Raw genomic sequence first — 23,038 nt, forward strand, 5'->3', positions numbered from 1 at the left:
TAAAAACAAAAAATGAAAATGCCTACACTAAGAATGAAGATTTATTGGATTTATTCAAATATCTTTATGTATTAAATCATTGCTTCTATGGTGTGTTCAGAATTTGGACAATTGGAAGAGTAGTCGAAGGAAGCGTCAGGAACACATCATTGAACGTGTGGTTGAGGTTAAGAAACTCGAACTGGAGGAACACGATCGACAGCGTCGTCGGAGCAAGACTTTCTCAGAAATGATGGAAGAGAGAGGCAGTAGGGGTCGGAAACTGAGCATCAGCTTGGCCATGTACCACGAGGAAGATGCCAATGATCTGAGTGACCTTGGTATAGGAACCAGCAGCGGAAAGAGCTCGGTTAGCGGCGATACGCACGATGACACGCACAGTGTCTTGGTAAAAATCATATATTTATCAATATTATATAAAATACTTCGTACATCTCTTATTTAAACAAAAATATAAAAAATGCTTCTAAGCAATAATTATATAGCTGCATCTCATTCGTAAGTGTTAGGACATTTATAAAAACTTCAGTGAAGAAAGAATTTATCCTGACTAAAAAGCAATTTTCCTCAATGCGAAAATTCTCGCAGCCTACTCTTTACAATAATTATTCTTATTTCCACATAAAACCAAAAACTCGACAAACATTTTCCAGAGCGACAGAGATAGCGAAATAGAGAAGAATCACTCGGACGTGGACAACGTGGCAAGCGAGAGCGTGATCCACAATGATATCACGACATCATCAGCGACCACAACGACGTCAGCGACAACGACGACGACGACGACGACGAAGAAACCGTTCGGGAACGGATTTCACAGCAGCAACCATAGTCACAACAATCAGGAGTACGATTCAGCGACAACAGCGACGATCAGCTCCCCAGAACCAGAGGAATATACGTACGAGGGTGCGATTCGCGGTTACGTGTCTCGAGTGTCTCAAAATATACCAAGGCGATCATTGGTCAACCTGGACTCAAAACTCGACAGCACCAAGACATCAACGAACGGTTCAAAGACGAGTTTAAACGACGAAGGTAAATCCACCATACCGGTGGTGAAGGTCGATATCCTGAAGAGGCGAGAGATCTTTGAGAAAGCCTCGCAGAAGAACAACGAGAACAAAACGAACAACAGGCTCTCCGGAGATTTTACCGGCACGAAATCTATCAAGGAACGACTATCGAACCTAGAAAAACAGAAACACGAGTCGGAGCATATGGATAAGATCGCGAATAAAGCGTTAAACAGACTGTCCGGTGACATGAGCTCGATCCGCGAAAGATTATCTCATCTGGAGAAGCAGACGTCGGAAAGAGAGAACAAAAGTTCTGCGTATCGTAAGCTGAGCACCGAAGAATTGGAGACAGTCAGACCGCTACGGGATAGATTGTCCACTTTGGAAAAATACAGCAGCAGCGACGAGTCATCGGTACCTGGCAGTACCGCTCACGAGTTACGACATAATGGCGAGCTGTCCGCCAGATCGATAAAGGATCGTTTGAGCGCCTTGGACGCGGCCAGGAGCAAAGAATCAGCCGATAAGAGATCATCCTCCGTAGGAAAACACTCGTTGTGCTTCCGGGATCAAGAGAATAGAATCGATACCTCGACTCCTAGTGAGAGAAGCTCGTCGCCTGACTCAGAGTATCGCGTGCCAAGAGCCGCCTTCCATAGAAGCCTGGATTCTCTGGACGCGGATGCTTCCAGCGGTCCCGACACGTTCGAAAGAGTGCAAAGCTTGGAGGAACTCGATTACGGCAGACGTTATCCGGCGTCGTCGTCATCCGCCGAATTGTTAAACGATACCGATCGCGAGGATTCAGGGATTCACACGGCTGACGTCAGCTGCTCCGTGAGTCAAGCGGACGAACCAGTCGATGAAGACATCGTGCACACTAGCACGATTATCGAGCGACAGGAGGTGATCGAGGAGAAACCGGAGGAACCTCGCGACGTCGAGACAACGAACGTAACTGTCGTTGAACAGCAAAGCGCCGCTGTATCTGTGAACGAAATCTCGACGACTTCTGCCAGCCAACCTGACGCAGTAGTAACAAAGAAGGTAAGGCGTAACTACGGTGTTGCATGGCGGTTTCTCTACTGGGTAAATCTACTTTTAGTTGTCGTTATATCTACTTGGCTGACGTATGTAAAAGTGAGAGTCTATTGAGTGGGGTACAAGTTGAGTTTGCTTGCCGTTCGCGAAATTTATTTTCTATGTTACCAAGTATCGAATAATCGCGTAAATATTAAGATTAAGTATTCGGGTCGGTTTAGGTTGTAAAGGACGGGCGTCAAGTAACATTTCAGTTTAAATTAGAAGTTATATCTACCACTATGTTTCACACGTAAATTCGAAAATGAAACGTATACTCTTGTTGAGAAGAATTGCTGCAAAGTAAAGATCATGAATTTTAAATTCCATCCATATTTTAATAAAATTGATTATATATCAGTAGCGTATAATTTCTTCGTCATATGAATATCATGATTTATATTTTATCATTATATTCCGTCATAATTTCAAATGACTTCAAACAAGCTATTACTTGACGACCGCACACTGAAACATTTTTTAACAATCGTGACTTTGAGTGATAACCTACTATTCTTGTTGTTTGGTAACGGGATGGCAGATAGTACGATCTATCCAATAACTCTTTGGTTCTCTAGGGTACTGCTGACACTTCTGGGGAACTGTCGACTAACAAATCACAATCGCAGGCACACATAGAAGTTACTAACTCTAGTACACTTCGTTCCTATCCTGCTACGAGTCGCCCGATCGTGTATCAAAGTCCCAAAGTACCTCCGCGACGATCACCTCCCGATATGCTTCCCAAACCAAAGTTGCCTGGCCCCAAAGAACATTTAGAAACTAAAACAGATTCTCTGCCCGCTAAAGAATCGAATTCTGTCGCGTGCAGTAGCAAACTTTGCGCGAACGAGCAGGATCCGAAATTCGGCGTCGACGAAAAGGTTCAGGGTGCCTCAAAAGAGGATTCAACCAAAGTTATGGCTTCGTCTCCAGTACCATTAGACTCTGCCGTTATAGACACTTGTTCACTGTCACCTGTTAGAGTGGCAGCTGTTCCGACGAACCTTCAATTAGAGTCTAACGCTACCTCAGCTTCGAACTGTATCGCGAAAGAAGTTCCAAAGACTATAACGACACCAGTCACGTCTCCACGGGCAGCATCAAAGATTCCCACTCCGCTTCCTCGAAAAACGATAGGCACTAAATCATCCCCCACCAGTTCTACCTCCTCTCTGAGTCCGCCCATTTCACCATCCTCCTCTAAAACACCATCATTAAAAGCTAGAACGTCAAATGTTAAGAGTCCAACCAATCAGTTGTCTTGTCCAAAAGCATCAGAAATACCAATCCCCGTTAGTTCTAATGTATCATGTAATTCGAATATTCCCCTGTCACCATCCTCGAATCTCGAACAAACACCATTGACATCCTTCAGCACGAAACATATCTCGTCCCCAACGTTCAGCACGAAACACCAGGTGACGGTGGGTGAAGAGACACTGCCTGCAGAAAAACGCCGAACGGTGATGGAAATTTGCGAAAAGGTGGTGGTACCTCAGGGCAAGACACCTACGACATCTCCAGTGACGCCATTCATCACCGTGGATCGCGTCAATGAGAAGCCGAGCTCAGCGACTGAGGTTAGGATCGATCAGCAATCTAGCAGCCCCTCGAGAAAGTCTTAAAAGAGGAAACGAGAAAATTCGTTCGTCTTTATGACTATCCTCGCGTAGCGCTATTGTCTCTATCTCGCCCTTATCGTTAGACCTAGCTTCGTCTAACTTCCATTTAGATCTTGTACATAAGAATGGGCTTTAGAATTGAGTGTTCAAGTGGCAGGAATCGCTACACGACTGCTTATCGATAATTAAAGAGAAAAACGAAAGGATTCAGAGATTATTCGAAGATTAGTTTGAAACTACGAAACAGTAAAAAAGAGTTTCTAACGAATGTTACTCTCATGAGCTTATATCGTACCTAGCTGAACAATTCCATTATCGTGCCTCGATCGTTTCTATGGTAACTATTCATATACATATGATATACACTATATGAAGTAATCGTTTAAAACAGAACGCGTTTTGATTCAATGAAATATTAGGAAGTCGTATTCGCGTCTGGGATTTATCAAGATCAAGAAACTGAATCCTGCCACTTAGAACTCCCGGATAATATTAACCCGTCTTCGCCTATCGCTTCCACACGTATTTATTATCCGCCATTACGCACAAATCTCACTGGAAACGAAGGCGTGAGACCGTAGTTAACGATGTAAATAGACGACGCAGGAGCAAAACGTATATAATAACCCCCCCCCCCCCCCCCCCCAGTATCGAGTAGAATTAGATCACGTAACCAGAAACACGTACTAGCCGGAGGTAAACGTTGTACCAATTCGTACAAACGTCGATAATCGCGGAAAACGTAGTGGCTTAATCAAACAGGGAATACATTTTGGACCTAAATACCGATGCCTAAATGCGATCGATCGCTGTCGTAACAAAAATCGTAAAATATTCTAAGCGATAAGAAAATTTTGGTGTGGCTCTAAACAGTATTGATGATATTCTTAACATTATTAAACTATTTAATATTATCCATACAATAAAGAACCAATGGATAAAAACGAATCCTAGATAGGTACTATTTCAAACTATTCTAACACGGTAAGAATAAGACTTCGTTTTAGATTAACTTGTAATCGATCTTAAAATACGACCTGTCGACATTCGGCGCGCACTATATAGTGGATAACGATCGATTGTAACGCTTGGGGGAGGCGTATGCGGTTAATGAAATATAAAATTCAGTGGGCAGAGAAATTTGTCGTGTCGTGTTTCCATCGTAACCAAGGATATACAAATTTCCTTGATAAAAGATTTTGAAGCACGAATGAGTCAAAGTTGCGAAGATTTAAATATCTATCTCTTGACAATATATCAGTCATGAAACATGTGATATTTAATCCATGAAATCTTTCGTAGAAATAAAGGAAATCGACGTATCCATTTTTGCTTCAAAGTATCTTGATTTCGCTTCGACGAATACGCGATAATCGTTATCGAATGCCTTTCGAGAGAAACGGTAAACTGCCGAAAAATCAATATTGAATTTAAAGATGTATAACAGACCGATCAATTTTACCATTGTCTTCGTCACCCTGATTGTTCGAAATAAAACTTGGAAATTCTGCTAAGTATATTCAAAACGTAAATAAAGGGGAAACAGTATAAATTTTCAAACTGTCTGTTCCACTGATTTGTTCACGAAATAACCCAATCGTCGTGCATTTCGAGACTGGGCTTCGATTCATTCGTCAATGAAAGATGAACGTGTGTAAGCCTCGTATAGAGCAAGCGTCGGACGAACCTCGTCTATCAAGAATCGCCTTATCGTCTCTGCAATATACGTGTCATCGGTAAACAACGACGTCGAGCTTTAACGTGCAGTCGCAATCAAGTGACGAACGCGTTCAATGTGCCGTCCTCATGAACCATGGGTCGAAGATCGGTCAGAGTGACATTTAATTATTACGAAAGGCGTTCATTACTGACCCACGTCACGATAAAAGTGTCCTGAATTGTTACGATTACTCGTTCTATTATATCTTGAGTCATCGCGTACTTCGTTTTTTATGACGTTAATCGATGCATTAAACGAGGTAAGAATTCGTATGGCATTTCATCTAGTGACATTTTTTGATCGCTGAGAAAGTTTTTTTGTTGACCATCTGATTTACCCTTTATCCATGCATTATTTTGCCAGTTATTAATACATTTGCACATTTTTTCGTTAGAAATGTCTTTATTCCAAGTAACATTTGTTCCATCACAATGTTCATTATGTTTTTTTTATTTTTTTAAATTGTTTTTCTTCGAAGCATACGTAAATAAAACGCAATAATTGCGTGAATGTCGATATTTATTTAGCAACATCACTAATTAGTAATATTATTAATATCCAAACACCATTGACCTGTAGTATAAAACCAATCAAAAAAAACCTTCTAAAAAAACCGTGTGTCACAAAATTACTTTTTCTCACATATATCACCTATTTTTCTTAGTTTCGATTTTTCCTCTTCGTAAAAGTTTATTGATTGCTTGAATTTTGATTTGTGATAAACTTAATGGAAATCGTTTCCATATCCATCCATCTATGGTCGAGAAGAGTAATTATACCAAATGCTAGAAGTTCGTTCCATTTTTTACTAGCTTTGTCTGCCATCATCGTCAACGAACATCGTGTAATTTCAAGCCAGTGTTGTAAATCTAAGATCCGCTACTGTAAAGAGGTAAGACGGTATTTTCGATTGTTCAAGCTAGCGATAAACCCCACACGATCATGTGTTTTTCTACCTTTTATGACCGGATATTCAGTTCTATCCCGCTTATCGCTAGTTCTCATATTTGCTATCGATCCGAGATTATGCATGGCTGCAGCTTAATTGATTTTACCAGTTTCCTAGTTTCGTGCCAATCCTCGTTTTCGTATCAACGCACAAACCTCGTTTCTCCACTTCTTAACGTGATGTAAAAAGTTTTCCTCAAATGTTAAATAGAAATTCTATCGACTAGATATTCACATTTGACACTTTTGTGCGCGTTACGTAGAATTTATGCACTTGATCACATTGCGGTTTTTTCATTTATTGTACGATAGTTATTAAAACGGAAATTATTAACAGATAAATTTTATAATTAAACTGTGTAACTGGCATAAAGTTTCTTGGCAATTTACAGCGTGCGTTTTAATAACACGATAAAGTATCAGGTCATCCTGAAATACATCCAGAAAGCAACGAAATATGTCGGTAATCAGTTTGCAATTACCAAAGATGTTCTTCTTCGATAACCTAAGCGTGTTAGAATCTTCCATGTACTGTAAACTCGCCGATCTTTGCACTTTGAAGTAATTATCTCTGTGGCACCGTTCCAAATAGTCGTAAATCGGTATTTTTTCGTGATAAAATCTTTATCGCTGCATTCATTTCGTCGTAAACCAGATGACTTTTTAAACCTCTTACATTATTTTCAACTATTTATTGATTAGAAAAATCAATTATCAAAATCCTGGATATATTTACATTCAGAAGTTCACATTTTTATTTGTTTCCTTTACGATTCTTTCGCAAGAGAAAATAACTGGGATTAATATGATTGATTGTTGGCTTTCAAACAGCTCTAAACCATTTCCTGTTGTACGTTATCTTGACAGGATCGGGATTAAACAAAGCATTTGCTATCAAGATCTCCTATTTTTATCTAATTTCAAAATCTTCAATGAAAATTCCACGTTAGACATTTCAATACGATATATTTCATCTCGAGTCTACTGGAAATTGTATTCGAAGAACCACGCTTACTTTTAAACGTTTGCACGCTTACTTTCATTTTTTACTTTCAATTTCTCTTAAGCTATTTATCTCGAGTCGGATCATTTCCTAAACGATTATACAAAGTTATTAGAACAATTAAAACGAGTGGTTCTTTTAATCTTTTTCGCGGGATTTTTCGTTTCGGAAGTCATGATTAGTACTTCTCAAATATATTCTTGAGTATAATGTTACATTAGCTTCGTATTATTTTATTGTTAAAACTTCTTTCCAGATGATCTTCATCGATAAGCAATGCCGTATTCTTTATTAGGTATGACTGATGGAATTGACATTTCAGTTAAATATTTCGCATTGTACTTTAGAAGCCAGTTGAGAACTGAGAATCGAAATAACGAACTTAGTCACGTTTCTACCTGTGCGGTTAGATTTAGATAAACGTTATCATTATTGCCGAAACGTCTTATCTTTGTTCGCACTTTCTTAGACGATGGCAATAATACATGACATCATATTTGCATGAAAACTTACGAAATAATAAACTACGTACATTTACCGCTTCTCACCACTGATGCATGCATTATATTTTTATATAACTACAGTAAAACTCGATTTACGATGACAGGGTCGGGGAAGAAAAAGGTCTGATAGTTGGGTCAATCGGATAATAAAAGTCTACCAGTACTCCTTTCCTTCGCTGCTTATCATTCGTATAATCAAGATTCATTTTTTTAATATATTAATGTTATATATATTAATATTAATAAATTAATTATAATTTTATTAATATAACTAGATTTTGCTAAACTGAAATTTATAAATATTAAGACACAAGCTTTTATTCGTATAAACGATGCGTCACATAGCCTGAAATCAGGATCAGATTGGCCATTATGATGACATCAGTTCGGATAAATGGAGTTTTACTATAAATATGTTTTTAATTCATTATAAAATTTTGCATTAGTAGTGACTATCAGAATTTTTAATAACATAACATGAAATTTCTTGTTCACTATTTTCTTTCTTATATTTCTTTTAACCATATATGCACCGATAGTTATATATATGTGTTATGTTTTGAAAATGAATGTTTAAAAGATCTTTACATCTGTTTTAAATTAATATCTTTTTAATTTGCATACATTTAGTTACGAATCTGTTTGTTTGTCATAATCTAGCAGAATAACTCATCGTTCTATGTGTGCGCCATTGCACGGATTTCACAAGAAAAAAAATTTACGATAGTCATGCATGAACGCTGGTGCATCGGTGTCTATCGAACATGAGAAAAAAAAAATAAAGAAGCAAAAAGATACTCTTAGAATGCAAAATAATCTTCCATCCGAAACTACAGTTGCCTCCGAAGCTGTTGCTCGAAATCCAGTGTTTCTCAAGCTATGTTTTACGCTTGTTTCTCTTAATATCCTTACGACACCAACAAAGAATAATATCTATTCATATTAAAAGCAATTAAACATTAATATGGGCAATATTAACAACAATCTGTATAAAACATCATTTAAAACGAATCAGTTGATAAGATTCAGCTCACGCCTCAAAAAGTTAACAGTGTAAATATAACAGTTTATCTCACTCGGTTAAAAGTTTCACGGGCACATGTTCATAGTATGTGGGCAAAAACGATTATCAAATATAGATAAAACTTTATCGGATCACTCGACTATTTTGCCACGAAGGAAATTGTAAAAAAATTCCAGTAAAATCGATGCCATCGTGTGTTTCAAACACTATTCCTTCTATCAATTGAGAACGAATCAATATGGCATAAAGTAGGGTTATTTGGATCAGAATCATTTTCTCGTTTTTTATATTTTCTTCCTGCAACTAAAATACCAATCATGTCAAGAATTAATGACATCCCATATAACAAGCTTCTGATTATCTTGTGCAAACTTCAACATTGGATTTGAAGACGTTTGAGACATAACTGACTGTAATAACCCTATACCTTGCTATATCGACAAAAGAGCCGTGAAAGTTTGAGAAACCCTGGTCGGCGGGTGTAGCACGCCGGTGTTGATTTGCATAGAATGTAGCGTTGCGAAATACGCGTACGGCAGAAGCAATAACGCAGAGATCGTCTCTTCAGGAACCGATCGTTATCGAGAAAGCGGACGACGAGGAGGCAGCGGCGATTTGCCAGCCGAGCCCGCCAGTCGAACACGAAGAGCACGAGGAAAAGGAAGTGACGATGAACGGGAAGATCGAGCAGTACGAGCTACCGGCACGAAACTCGATCAAGGAGTCGATCGACGTGCACGACGTACCTGAAAGCGAGCCGTCCGCGAACGTCCCTGTCCCTGTGCCTGTGCCTGAAAGACCGACGACCTTGACCCTTGGCAAACCGGAAATCGCCAAGATGGATACGATGAGCCTCCTTAGCCCCGATATGGTATCGCCCATGTCTAAACAGGTAAAGAAATACGATACTCCTTAACAATCCTCGTTTCGCTGATCCCAATCGATTGGATTGGAGATTGGTAGATGGATCAAGTTAAAAATTTGCATAGAATTGTTCTTTATTCTTGAATCGCGTGGTGTGTTAGCTTTCTTTTCTCTTCTTAAAAGTCCATAGTATTGCTAATGCTAGAACTACCTGTTTGATAATACGTGAATATGATATGTAAAGATAACGGAAGGAGGCGAGGGAGCATGATAAGTCGCTTTTCTTATTTCTTATAGCAGAATAATTCCGAAATTCACTACCTTATCAATTTACTACACGTTACTAAAATTGTCTTTTTATTTGGTTTCGAAGCTAAATTAAATTTACAAAAACTATAGTTGTGATTTATTTATTTATAATAATTGTAAAAAAAAAAAGGAATTTTGAAATCTGTAACTGGACAGATTTAGTTGTTCTAATATTAATGAAACAGTGATTGTGATTTGCGAGTTTGTAGTGATAATAGTCAACATTTCTGAAATCAATATCTTTGATGTAAATGTTTTTCTCTAGGAGAATCTCGTAACTAAATTTTATGAAAACAGTTTTCGTGATATGTGATTCATGTGATTGTATTATGATTTTAAAATCGTTCTTTTATGGAAAATGAAAAATGTTATATATCGTGTCTTTTCTTCATGGCATTTTTCTTGTGTTTTTCATTTTAAGTTTTCCTTTTACAGATTTTGCCGCTAAATTTATCAAGCGACGAGGAAATAGTCGCCGGTTTGGCGTTTCCTCTGGGGCCACCAACCAGCGTGGAGCCTCCGAAAGAGAAACCACCACCACCACCAGTGGACATCAGCGACGAAGAAAATCTTCCAGTGGAACCTCTAAAAAGATTGAATTCTACTCGCAGAATAAAGAAGGAACTACGCACGAGGCGCTCTGATTTTCTTGGAATCGAAGGGGTATGCGACAGTTGTGTCTAATACGTGGAATGAAATCGCTCCCGATTTTCTCCGTTCGACGTATATTGAAATATTCAGCACGGAAAAGCGTGTACGAGACTCGAAATTTTTTTTCACGACAGAACGTCGACACTCTATCGTAACTTTCGTTTCTTCTCACGGCTTTCCACCTCCTTCCAGTGGCTTTCACTTGTTTCCGGAAGCTGATGTGTTCCATGGCCGTTAGCGCACCCGTGTTTAACGTTGCGAGAGATGATATCGCAGGCGTAACATCGTTTAATGATATTAATTGGAGCACGTGAATGGATTTACGTAACTCACATTCGCAATTATGCTGCGCGTTAATCTAGCCTGATGAGACTCGCGTGTTCGTTCGTTGACCGCGATACTACTACGCGTTTATTTCTTGCGAATAAGTCTTCTTAATAATTTTAGTACTTTTTTGTTCGATGAAAAATTGTCTTTATTTTATTTGTCTTGATTTCATAAACTAGTCTAAGAATTTTTGATATCGCTATCTAATCGATACCATTAATATTATTGTAGGTATTGTGATTAAACACTACAAAAACTAAGACACGTAATGTTTCGCATATGGTAAAATATGAAAGAGGAATTACGTAAATGAAGAAACTATGTTGTTCTATCAAAATGATTTAATGCTTATAGCTTGTTATATCATTATCATTTAGAGGAAACGTACAATTGATGATTGATCCAACAGATTAAAACATACAATTAAGACAAACATATTTGTTATAGTGAAAATATTCTTAGTATGTAACATTGACCAAAAATTTTGAACAATACACGTTATCTTGGCAGTTCGAAAAACTCCTAACTCTCAGATCTCAAATAATTTAATTCTCTGAAGTAGTTATGAATTGTTAGATTATTATCTTACCTAAGTAGAAAATTTTGATCGATTAATCGTTTCCTAGGTAACTTGAACTAATTATCACGTCTTATATTAAATGAAGATATGGCCTATTACTTATGGATAACCGTGTATACATTCAGAGCTATTTTAACTCCCCTCCGCTGTTGTTTCAGGGCCCAAGCTTCGAGAGTTAAAAAATACTTCACATTCCATCAAACTAAAAAAAAATTCCTATCCCATCACACAAACGATACTGAACCATGCTTCAATTTCCAGGTAAACGATGACGAACTGGAACGCGAGTTGACTCTAACAAAGCCACCGGACATGGCTGCGATTCTGGCGGAGGAAAGACGCATCGAACAGCTTCATCGTCGCTCGTACGACACAGACAGCAACTACGAGCAGGATTCCAGCCACGAAAGAGATTCAGGGGTCGAACTGGGCCACGTCGAAGACTGGACGAAGCAACCGGTCAGTCCCGATATGTCTCAACATAGTCGCCAAAGCAGTGAGCCATTCGGCGCCAGCGTCACCTCTTCCGAAGAAGACGAGATCACAAAAAAAGAAAGGGAGATCATCGAGGTCCTTGAGAAAGAGGAACAGTGGCGGTACGGCAACAATCGTGAGCTGAACAGGTAGGAATTATCCAAGGAAAAATTGTATCGTGTGGGGGTATTGCAGCCAAGAAGGGTGTTAGAGTAAAATCGACTAGGCTCGATATCGCTTATCTCTACATAAATTTGTAAATTTTCCGCTTCTTCTCCGTACACTCTTCAGAATTAAGCGTAATGTAATACACACTCGTTTCTGAATTTTATCGGTTTTCTATACATATACAGTTCCAGATAGATAGAGGATTCTTACTTTCTCGGTCCTTTTGAGTTTCATGGAAGTGCTTTGAGGTTCTCTTTAATGTTTCTCTTGTATGTTTGCACGAAAATTCTTGTAATTTTTCTTGCCGTTGGAAGCATGCCAGTGAAACTGAAGACGTCAATATCGCTTAATAAAGTACTATTATGATTTATTTTTTTATTAATTATTTACAAAAAATTTAGATAATTTTTAAAAATTCTAATGTTCTATGTCTTATCAGGTTTTTCATGAACTGGCGTCTTCAGTGATCACTACGACACACGATGGTCCATAAACAGAATTCAGTAGCTTAATGGTTTAGAAAACAGAATCAAAAATTTAAGTAAACAAGGATTCATTATATCATAGATTAATTAAAATTATTTTCCAAGAAATTTCGAACATGACTTAAGAATATAACTTCAAAATTAGTCATTTCAAAGTTAAATCATTTTTTCATTATTTCAGAGATTCGATATTCTTAATTTTGTTTGTTTTAATGTTTTCTATTATTAAAACATAGATATTACAATAAATCTGAATCATGAGAATTAATTTTCTATTCTTCTAGTTACTTTTAACATGTTCAAATCCATGAATAGAGAATAGAAAACTGGATTATTTCTTTCACTGAAAGTTTGTTGAGCCACTAAATTCATATCTTGGACTATTGTGCGACGTACCAATATTTCTAAGCATATCTTGTATATGTACATAATGGAACTACAACAAACTTGTATCTCGGGATCAATGTACAATGTACAAACGGTGATGAAATGAAATAAAACACTTTTACCTTGAACACACTGATGGTCTTTTCCTGCCGCTTGACTGTCGCTATTGCTATGCCTTCTCTCGAATCCTGTAAGCCTTTTTACAAGTAGAACAAAATCACAAATAAAGTCGACTTAAGCTTGAAGTCGAATAATCGAGAAATTCATGACGACACAGTGACTTGGGCGAGAAATTGGCGCACAAACTGCGCGAGCTCGAAGAGGAGAAGATGCAACTAGAACGGGAACGCGCCCAGGAAGCGGCCTTACGTCGACAGGAAGAGACACTAAGGAAGAACGAGGACAACACACGCAAGCAGGAGGAGACGTTGCGGAAACAACAGCAGGAGGAGACCGCGAGGCAGCAGGAAGCGGCGAGGGCTGAAGCAGAGGCGAAGCGTGCCGAAGAGAAAAGACAAGAGGAGGAGTTGAGAGCGCAGGCGGAACAGCTTAGGATTCAAAATGAGATTCAGGAGGAGAGAAGAGTAGCTGATGCTCGTCGCATAGAAGAGAAACGTATCAGGGCCATGGAGAGCCAAATTCGTGAACAAGAGGTATGGGTCTTTACTTTCGTATTCTTTACATATATATATATATATATGTTCTTTTTTGTTGGTGTTTTTATTATGTGGGTGCGGATGCTTTGGAACACTCGAGTTGGAATTAAGTTTGTGGTACGAGGTAGTTACATTTCCAGTTTCGAAAAGAAAATTTGTAGTTTTGTATTTTGCAATAATTTTTAAGTGTTGAGTATACATATATATACAGAGAGTCCCGTTTGGCTGAATGAATTGAATAGGAGAAGAAAGTTTGACAGAGCAAAATATGTATTTGTCCAGAAGAAGTGAAACATTGTGACAAATAACAAACTTGAAGTCATTTTCTTCCAGCGGAGATCTTTCATATGCTTTTCTTAAATTGGCCTACATATTATTTATATTATTTTTGAATGCTCATGAGCTAGTGGCAATAGTTCCATGGTTGAAATTAAAGAATTACGATTTAATAATTTCAGAACATATTTCCACTCTCAATACTAGAATTTGTTAGTTCTTTTTACAGGAGACGATATTTTTTATCAAACGATGGAACCATATTTTATATTAAGAAAGGATATTTTTCATTGCGAAGAAACGCTAAATATTCTCACAAAGTCACTAAATAGCTGCATGCTGTAAATTAAGTATATCGCACTGTAAACGTTAACGGGACTATCGTTGATAATGATTCGCAGAACACGTCATTGGTTGGTGCTGGTTTGAACGACGAAGAAGACGAATTTGCTTCCGGGGTAAGGGAAACAGTATCTTTTGTAACTCTTGCCGTTTTTTCTCGATGCTTGCTTTTAACAAGAACAAGGCAATTTAGCAGAATTACAAATTTTATTTTCTAAGCTTCACGAAGTAAAAGTAAAAAGATGATTCGAAAGCGTACACATTTTGTAAAGGAGAATTCACGTTAATAACAAAATAATAATAAAAATAGAATAATAATAGATTATAATGAATTAATTAATTCTCTGAGTAGGAAGTCCTCAGAGTGGAAAGGGAGTTGCTGCAGTTAGAACAAGAAGAATTAAAGCGCCAACGAAACAACTTGGCGTATCGCGAACAAAAGCAGCTTAAATTGGCAGAACAATTGCAAGAACAATGGAAATCCTTGCAAGATGTCGCGCATACGTCTGCGAACAATATCCAACAGTTCAAGAGTCAACAATCGGTGAATTATAGATCGTCGATGCCAAATCTTCAACTTCAAGACGTGCAAAGAAGAAGACCTCCGCCTCCTCCTATACCACCAGCCAAACCGCTGCGTTTAATAGAACAGAGGCAAAGGGACGTTACCATCAGGTAAATATCATTTAAAATTTAATAGTAATGTGTATCATTAAGAAAAGATTTATTTTATCTACTTACACTGGTTCTATAGAAAAGTTTTTATGTAAAACATTTTGAAAGTTCATTAACAATATGATTTGTAACCAATCTCAAAATGTATGTAAAAATTACAAGATAATAGTATTTCTAAAATGGTATTTTTAAAGATATATAGTTGCATTCTGTTAAAGTGACAGGAACTTTACATCGAACAAACTCAATTCTAGATAGTTCGCCAAATTGCAACAGTACATTGTTACGTCGGTGTTTGGAACAGATCGTAACTAACAGGAAATGCAAATTAGAGATAAAATATAGCACTACGAATCGTGTCACTTAATTTCCTGCAGAAACTTTACGCTTTGTTGCGTCTGATGTAACATTCGTCTGTCTGGACGATACGTCGTGCAATCTCTGCTTGCAGAGCAGTCATTCATAATCTTTGATCAGTTGATATCGCCTGTGCTTAACATAATTTTACAATAGAAGTTAAAGATTAAATATAATAAAATTCAAAGTTAAAGTAATATCTTAACGACATGCGATTAAATGTTGTACAAAGTTTCGGCACTTGAACAGATTCTATAAATTTGAAAGAACGAAAAGCAATGATAAAAACAAAGATCGAATGAAATAGTAATAGTTTGTATGGATAACATTGTAAAATGAACAGGAGCAGCAGAATTCCGTCAGCAGATTCGATCCCTCAGCAAGTGGATGCTCCTTTGCGACACAGTGCATCGGTTACAACACTCGCGAGCCATGCTGGTCAACAGATGAGCAGGCAAACATTGCAAGCTCTCAGTGCAGTTCCTCGACCACGAATCGTTCAAGGCGATCAATGGGTTCAACGAAGGAAGAGCGACGTGCCACGAGGCGCTCACGATTTGAATTACCAGCATTGGCTTATTCAGGTAAATATTTTATGATATCTCACAAGAAACAATTAAAATATAACACGAATAATTTTCACAACTTTATCAAGTCATATATCAAATTGTTTATTATATCAAATTTAGAAATAACATTTACACCTGATGATATTAATAATATAAAATAGGGGAAACGCGAAAGTATAATACAAAATTACACATATTTACACACGGAACTAATATGAAAAGTTTATGTTTGTCGATTTTCTGATTTTTATGTGTCCTGATGATTAGATAGAAGTATTTTAATATGAAGTACTTAAGGAAGGGAATATTCTAATAGATTCGAAGATATAAGCTTTTGAAAATAGATGATAAATCCATCATGTTTTGTAGGAAACAAATAATGTCAATTTAACTTAATTGATATTAACCTGCATAATAAATGTTATTAATCTCAAATTTAAATGGTATGATGAATAGGAAGCAGAACAAAGAAGGATTAGTGAAAAGAATCAACGATCGCCACCGCGGAAACCTCAAATGCACGTAACAGGGACGTCGGTTCCTTATGCTATGACTCCTACCAGGTCGGACAGTAAACCATTGCCTGACTCTATCATACAAACCCTTACGCAAAGAGTGCAGAATAGAGCGCAGGAGAAACCTCTTCCGCCAAGAAGAAGGTTAATATCGAAACAAAGAAATTTCTCATAAATTTGTCATAACTTTTAGGAATTATTTATTCAATTCGCTTTGAATTTTTATAGATTAGAACATAGTACCAGCCAGGAGCATCTCTCTGCGTTGCAACATCAACCGCAGCAACATGTTATGCAGCCTCAAAAACCTCAGCAACCGCCTACGATAAATAACGAGAATCAGGAGAAAATGTTAAGCGTTAGTGGGAAAAAAAAATGCTCGCATTGTGGAGATGAATTAGGTGCGTAAAGAAAAATGCGTTATAAAATATAATATTTGATAGAAAAATGAAAAGATTTTGAAGCGTTTACCTAAAAATTTGTCAATCTTCTCTCCACATTCTTAACTTAGTTTAAAGTGATTGTTATATTATACTAATTTAAATCGTTTGGAAAATGAAATGAGATGACTAATTTTGAATCATCAGGTCGAGGCGCTGCGATGATTATCGAAAGCTTGCGGCTGTTCTATCACATGGAATGTTTCAAATGCTGCGTGTGTCATGTTCGGCTCGGTGACGGATTAATGGGAACAGACGTGCGCGTTAGGAATCAAAAGCTTCACTGCCATAACTGCTACTCCAGTGACGACGGTATCCACATTTAGCTTACCCTATTTATACCTATGATTAAAATTAGGTAAACGTCAATGATCCCCAGCCAACGTTTTTTTTTTTTTTTTTTTTTATTAGTGAACGAATAAACGTAAAAGCTATTTTTCAGAACAATCTTGTTAAAAAGATTATAGATTATAAAGTATACATTTAAGTAAAGAATTTTTATACAACAAATTTATTTTCTACATTTTATTAATTTGCAATATTTTGTTCTTTCTTTCGTTTTCAATCTTACTATCTTATAATAAAAACTATATTATATTTGTTATTATATTTATCATAAAAATTATCTTATATATATTATTATAAAATGTTTCAGGTGTCAAGTTCAGTTGCGTGTGAAACCAAAACCAAACAGTAGTTAATGGGACCACATTGACTAACTTGAATATAGCATCGTTCAGCTATATTTTATAAGTTATAGTTGATCATTTAGCTACCGGTGATACGCGACCGCGGCACCAACTCTTTTCTGTACATAAAAGTCTGATAAACGGTACGAGCGAGAAGCAAAATGGACGTGGAGTCCTCGTCTTACGTAAGGTATTCCTACGTGCGCTTTAATTAAAAAAAAAAAAAAAATGAAATCAAGATTCTTTTTCACGTAACACGCCGATTTCTTTTCAATCGACTAACTATTAGGACGTACAGACAGCAACATGTAAATAAACGTGTATTTATGTAATTAGCATAATATTAGGGAAATAAAATTCAGTGAATTGAGAAATCGCAAAAATGGCAGCTGTCGACACACTGAAAAAAAATGTGTCGATTTTGTGTGGATTTAGCGAAATATCGGCGAACTATTCATATGTATATTTTTGTAATATAGTTACTCCGTGTGGTATTTATGAGAGAAAATCCCTTTGATGTGTGACGGCTATAATACGAAACTCACCCCCTCCCTTCCTTTTTCTAATTCTTTGAGATACTTGTCTCTTATTTTGTTCACTGTTTTTTTCTCTCTCTAATTTTTCTTCTAAATGCTTACAAATCAGTAGATAATTTCAATCAAATGGAATGACACAAGCCTCTGTATTTCACAAGCGATCATTTAGATTCTAGTTGATTATTATGGTAGTACAGCGCCATTAACTGTAAAGTTGTATAACGAGATGCAATTAGGCTCGAATTTTGTGTTCTTTCTTTCCCTTCACTGTGACGAAATAACAAAGAAAAAATATGAAAAATGCTCGATGCGTCGCGCGATTCGACGACGATTACTTTTTGTTACCCCTTTGATCGATAATAGTCGTCGTGTGCAACCGTCATATCGCATCGCATACGCATACTTGCTATTGTGAAATATTGTATGATATGTGTCTCGTGTTATTGCGAACATGTAATTTTATATTATTGAGAATAAATGTTTATTATAGCGATAAAGTTGGTTATCTTACCTCGATTTCCTGTCGCTTCAATACATCCTACTTAAAAATCACTGAATTAATTATACGCTAATTTAACCGTCTGATTATAGCGAATAAAAAGGTACGCAAACATGGTGGATCTTTTCCTGTGATGGAAATTTTCGATGATCCATCATCAGTCTATATTTAGAGCCTTTGATGCTCGTAAAAGAACTAGCAGAGACTATAGCTAATCAGATAAAAAGAGAGTCTGCTGACGTCGAAAAATAAGAGGCTAAGGGTCGTCGAACGTTTTAAACTTCTGGAAGATACATTCCTGATGAACTTTTTACTTCCTCGTGTGAACTTCATTAAAAACTTTCATAGCTGGTTTTATCGTAAGCAATTACTATACTAAAGTTAATAAATGTTAAAGAATTTGTTTATTCAACGTTAATAAATTCCTTTCATCTAAAATAAAGTTCTTGGTAAAAACATCAGTTAAAATATTCACATAAAGAAAAAGTTAATCATGTATGAATCATAAGTTTCCTAAACTATTTGTAATTAAAGAGATGAAGTAAAAATAGAAGTTTGAAAACAGTAATATTCTTTTATCTACTGACCTATTCCTTGAATTTCTTGAACTTAGCAGTTTCGACTATAATAAAAACTGAGATATATTTTATAGATAATCTATGAATTTACTTTCCATCTTTTTCATATTCATTTTTTTAAATCCAGGAGAAAGACGCGAAGGGCAAATTTATTATAATAAATAGATTTCGACACTGGTCTTTTGTCTACCTATAATGTACATATCAAGCTCTGAGACTTCAAAAATGTATTTATTGATAGAAATCAACTTCTGAAATTTTAACAAATTCCTCTGTCTAAGACACAATTTAGCAAAACAAGGATATTCTCAACTTTGAATTATATCTAACATTATATGCATGTTTTTACAGGAAAAGTTTAAGAATTCGCACAACACTTTCCATTCGACAAACTTTCACTCAACTCTCTCACATGTGTTGAAACACACAAGAAACTTCGTCAACATCACGACTATGAGAATTAGAGGCATAGATTGACGAGTACTGTCTCACAAACAGAATAGAGTATAATGCACGTGCACACGGTAGCTGGATATCCATTTCGCCGCACCCTGCTTCCTTGGAAAAGATTAATTCTAGGTTGAATTACGTAACAGCGTGAAAAGCCGGCGTCGAAGAGAGACGAATCGGTGGCTGGAACTGCGTTGCAGCTCGTCACGGGGAATTGAATTACTCAGCCACCTCTCGACATGCTTGATCAGTTTCAGTAACTCGAGTAACATCCCTCAATAGTCGAACGTGTGCACGTTCATCACACGGGGATAAATCGCGATGACACGAGTCTCACGTTTCAGCAATTTTGATAAATCGTACGTCCTGTTCCCAGTCGTGTTATAGAATTATAGAAGACAGATAATTGAGCACACCGGTTTGAAGGTCTGTAGTTCTGATAATTGCTTTTGCCGATAGGTTTGACCAAAGAACGAAATTTGGGGTGGAAAACGAATTTAACCCATTACAGGCCGAGCAATATATGTGTATAGCTTACCATAATGTTATAAACACTTCAAATTCATTAAATTGCATAAAGTCGTAGAATATAGGTGGAGAGATAAATAGAGATGAAAAAAATACTAAGCGTGTGCTTGGAATTCCTTTTCATAGCTATAATGTTAGGAAGCAGAAATCGATAATGTAAATTGATTGAAAATAAAATTGCAAATGGAGTATGCTAAAATTATTTTAATTGAAATTTTGCATAACATTTTTATTTTTATTCATTTTATGTTGGCTCGATTTTAAGGCACCTGATTCATATTTTGAAATGATCTAAAAATTCTATTTCACGTCATCCCATTGAAACAGATTCAACGTGATCTTGAGATTTAAAAAAATGTTCTGCAAGGATATATAAGAAGATTAGTGTAGAAAATTATTAGAAAACTATTAGAAGAATCTATTAATAAAAATTAAAATAGTCAAAAGTTAATTTCGAAATTCTGATAGTCTTTTGATACCGTTACAAGATATTCAGATGTGAGATACGTTTTTATCCTCAGTTCGTTAAACACATACAATAGATATTCCAAACTGGAGCGTAACACTTCTAACTGCTTAGATCTTTGTCGACCATAAAATTTACCCGTTGAATAGATAATCAATTCGATACAATACTTGCACGCAACCGTAAATCATTCAAGTTCTTTCCGGTAACTTACAAAACCTTAGGATCTTCCACGATATAAGGATTGTCCTTAATTTTCTCAAAACTATGATTTCTATCGTTTCTTCCTTACCATAGACGAACAGCACGCGAAGTCTAGATTAAGGAATAAGAAGTCTCCGCTCTAGAAACACCGAGCAATTTCATAGTAATTTTCGACTTTGTCAATGCTAGAAAAATACCAAACGACCATCACTCGTCGAAAAACAGACTGCTTTTAGTAGTCTGATCTAACTTGACGAATCATCTTTTCAATATAGTTAATTTGAATATTTTCCATTAACAGACGCATATCTATTTCGGTATGCTACACATTAGATAGCAATCGGGAACAAAATTACTTTTTCGATAGAATCGGTGGAATAGTTCAACCTTCAGGCAACAAATATTTCGCGAGTTAGTTTGAATTATAGGTGGTAGATTCATTAAATGTCAAAGTGTGTGCTGTCCATCATCAAGAGAAACATAACTGTGTCAACTTAAGCGACGTACTTCCTCTATTTCTGTTTTATTTTTCATTATTCGTCACTCCACGAATACGGTATGAACGAACAAATATTTATGTTAAAAGAGCAATTCCAGGAATGTATGTGGAGAGTAGGTGCATGTAGAGTTTTGACATATATCGACATTATATTTTGATGAAGAGTATAATATGATTGTAAAAAACCAGAGTTGGTAGATTATCATGTCTTCCACCTGTGATCTTTATACAAATAATATTAGGATTAGTATTACAAAATTCTTAGAATTCCTGCAAAGATTTCCAGAAAGCACGTTTAAGAAAATCAGAAAAAATTGTGAATGCACTTGGCAGAAAATTCTTTAAAAAATATAGTGTGAATTCTTAGAAAAAGGAACATAACTTCTTAAACTGGTTTTCAATCATTAGCAGCTAATATACACCGCTCTAATTGAATCGCGTTTCCACAAGAAAAAGCGTGGAGGATGATGCAAAATTGATAAATCAGAATGCACCGGAAGAGAACAACGCAAAAGTATCGAGTGAATAAAATAACGATACCTTCATTCCAGACAGGCCCTATGCAACTATGTAGCTTTGAACTTTGGTCATCGATAATCTAGTTGAAACTTTTGCAGGAAAAGTAGCGGTCGTTCGCCGTGTTACATGCATATATGTTTCACTCCAACCACAACCATTGTTACATGTCAGGAAACTACGGCATGTCCCATAGCGGTTGACGAGGCTCCAGAGACCAGACTTGGTTGCATTTTAAAGGTAACGTTATCTGGTTATGACACATAATGCGCACATTATACAACAATCATTAATTTTATATTCCACATATTCATTGACATATATTCAGCAAACTATTTCTCCTTTTCTATTTATTTTCCATTATTTTCTAGGAATATAGAAAAGTACGTTTACATGTGTAGGTTACATATAAAAAATCGTTATATCATTATCATGGTGGCGTGGGAGTTGATAGATATTATGTAATGATAATATAAATTTATACTTACGTATCAGTCATAGATTGTGATTCATAAAAGCATAGAAATAATTTATATCATTTTATTTTAATTTCAAGTTTGAAAGATTCTCCATAAAGACTATGAAATTTAAATAATTTAATTGAAATCCGGAGATTCATAAATATGTCAATTTGATTGGTTTTTCCTATGATAACAGCAAAAATTCCTAGATATTTTATTTCGTGGTTTCGACAGCACGATATGGAGCGAGCCATACGATACTCATTCGGAAATTCATTTTAAGCGAAGATTGCAATCCTGAAGCTCAGCTAAACTCCATTGCGCAACAAATTCTCGATCACTACATTCCAGTAGATTATGTGACACAAAATTGTGTTCATACTTTTACATAGGAAATGAGAAAGTGCATTCATGAATTATATAAGAAAATCTAGGGTTTCATTCTAGAAGATATCGATGACTTTGAAACTTCGTAAAAAAGCGATTTGAAGAAAAATTTTCCCATTGTTATATGTGCTCCCTGAAATAGTGTAACCTCGTCTTGAGAAATTTTTTCATAGAAGAGCAAATAAAGCATGTACCTAGATGTTCTGTTTCTCATCATGAAGAGTTTGA

General features: G+C 36.4%; 1 protein-coding gene across 6 annotated transcripts in view; it reads left to right on the top strand.

The window, feature by feature from the left end:
- Nucleotides 1-18,719, top strand: part of LOC126919519 (LIM domain only protein 7) — a 156,456-nt gene extending 137,737 nt beyond the window's left edge. For 4 of the 6 annotated variants that reach the window (XM_050728855.1, XM_050728852.1, XM_050728854.1 and 1 more), the window contains 14 exons: nucleotides 101-388; nucleotides 654-2,066; nucleotides 2,678-3,682; nucleotides 9,491-9,814; nucleotides 10,531-10,758; nucleotides 11,915-12,276; nucleotides 13,445-13,820; nucleotides 14,501-14,557; nucleotides 14,794-15,116; nucleotides 15,817-16,057; nucleotides 16,499-16,701; nucleotides 16,786-16,958; nucleotides 17,145-17,309; nucleotides 17,653-18,719. In XM_050728855.1, coding sequence (XP_050584812.1) covers nucleotides 101-388; nucleotides 654-2,066; nucleotides 2,678-3,682; nucleotides 9,491-9,814; nucleotides 10,531-10,758; nucleotides 11,915-12,276; nucleotides 13,445-13,820; nucleotides 14,501-14,557; nucleotides 14,794-15,116; nucleotides 15,817-16,057; nucleotides 16,499-16,701; nucleotides 16,786-16,958; nucleotides 17,145-17,309; nucleotides 17,653-17,675 — 5,181 coding nt within the window. In that variant the 3' untranslated portion in view covers nucleotides 17,676-18,719. The remainder of the gene's footprint in view (nucleotides 1-100; nucleotides 389-653; nucleotides 2,067-2,677; nucleotides 3,683-9,490; nucleotides 9,815-10,530; nucleotides 10,759-11,914; nucleotides 12,277-13,444; nucleotides 13,821-14,500; nucleotides 14,558-14,793; nucleotides 15,117-15,816; nucleotides 16,058-16,498; nucleotides 16,702-16,785; nucleotides 16,959-17,144; nucleotides 17,310-17,652) is intronic. The other 2 variants (XM_050728857.1, XM_050728858.1) reach the window with 2 other exon arrangements.
- The last annotated feature ends 4,319 nt before the right edge of the window (nucleotides 18,720-23,038 follow it).

This window comes from Bombus affinis, chromosome 8 (assembly GCF_024516045.1).
Source record: "Bombus affinis isolate iyBomAffi1 chromosome 8, iyBomAffi1.2, whole genome shotgun sequence".
Taxonomy (NCBI): Eukaryota; Metazoa; Arthropoda; class Insecta; order Hymenoptera; family Apidae; genus Bombus; species Bombus affinis.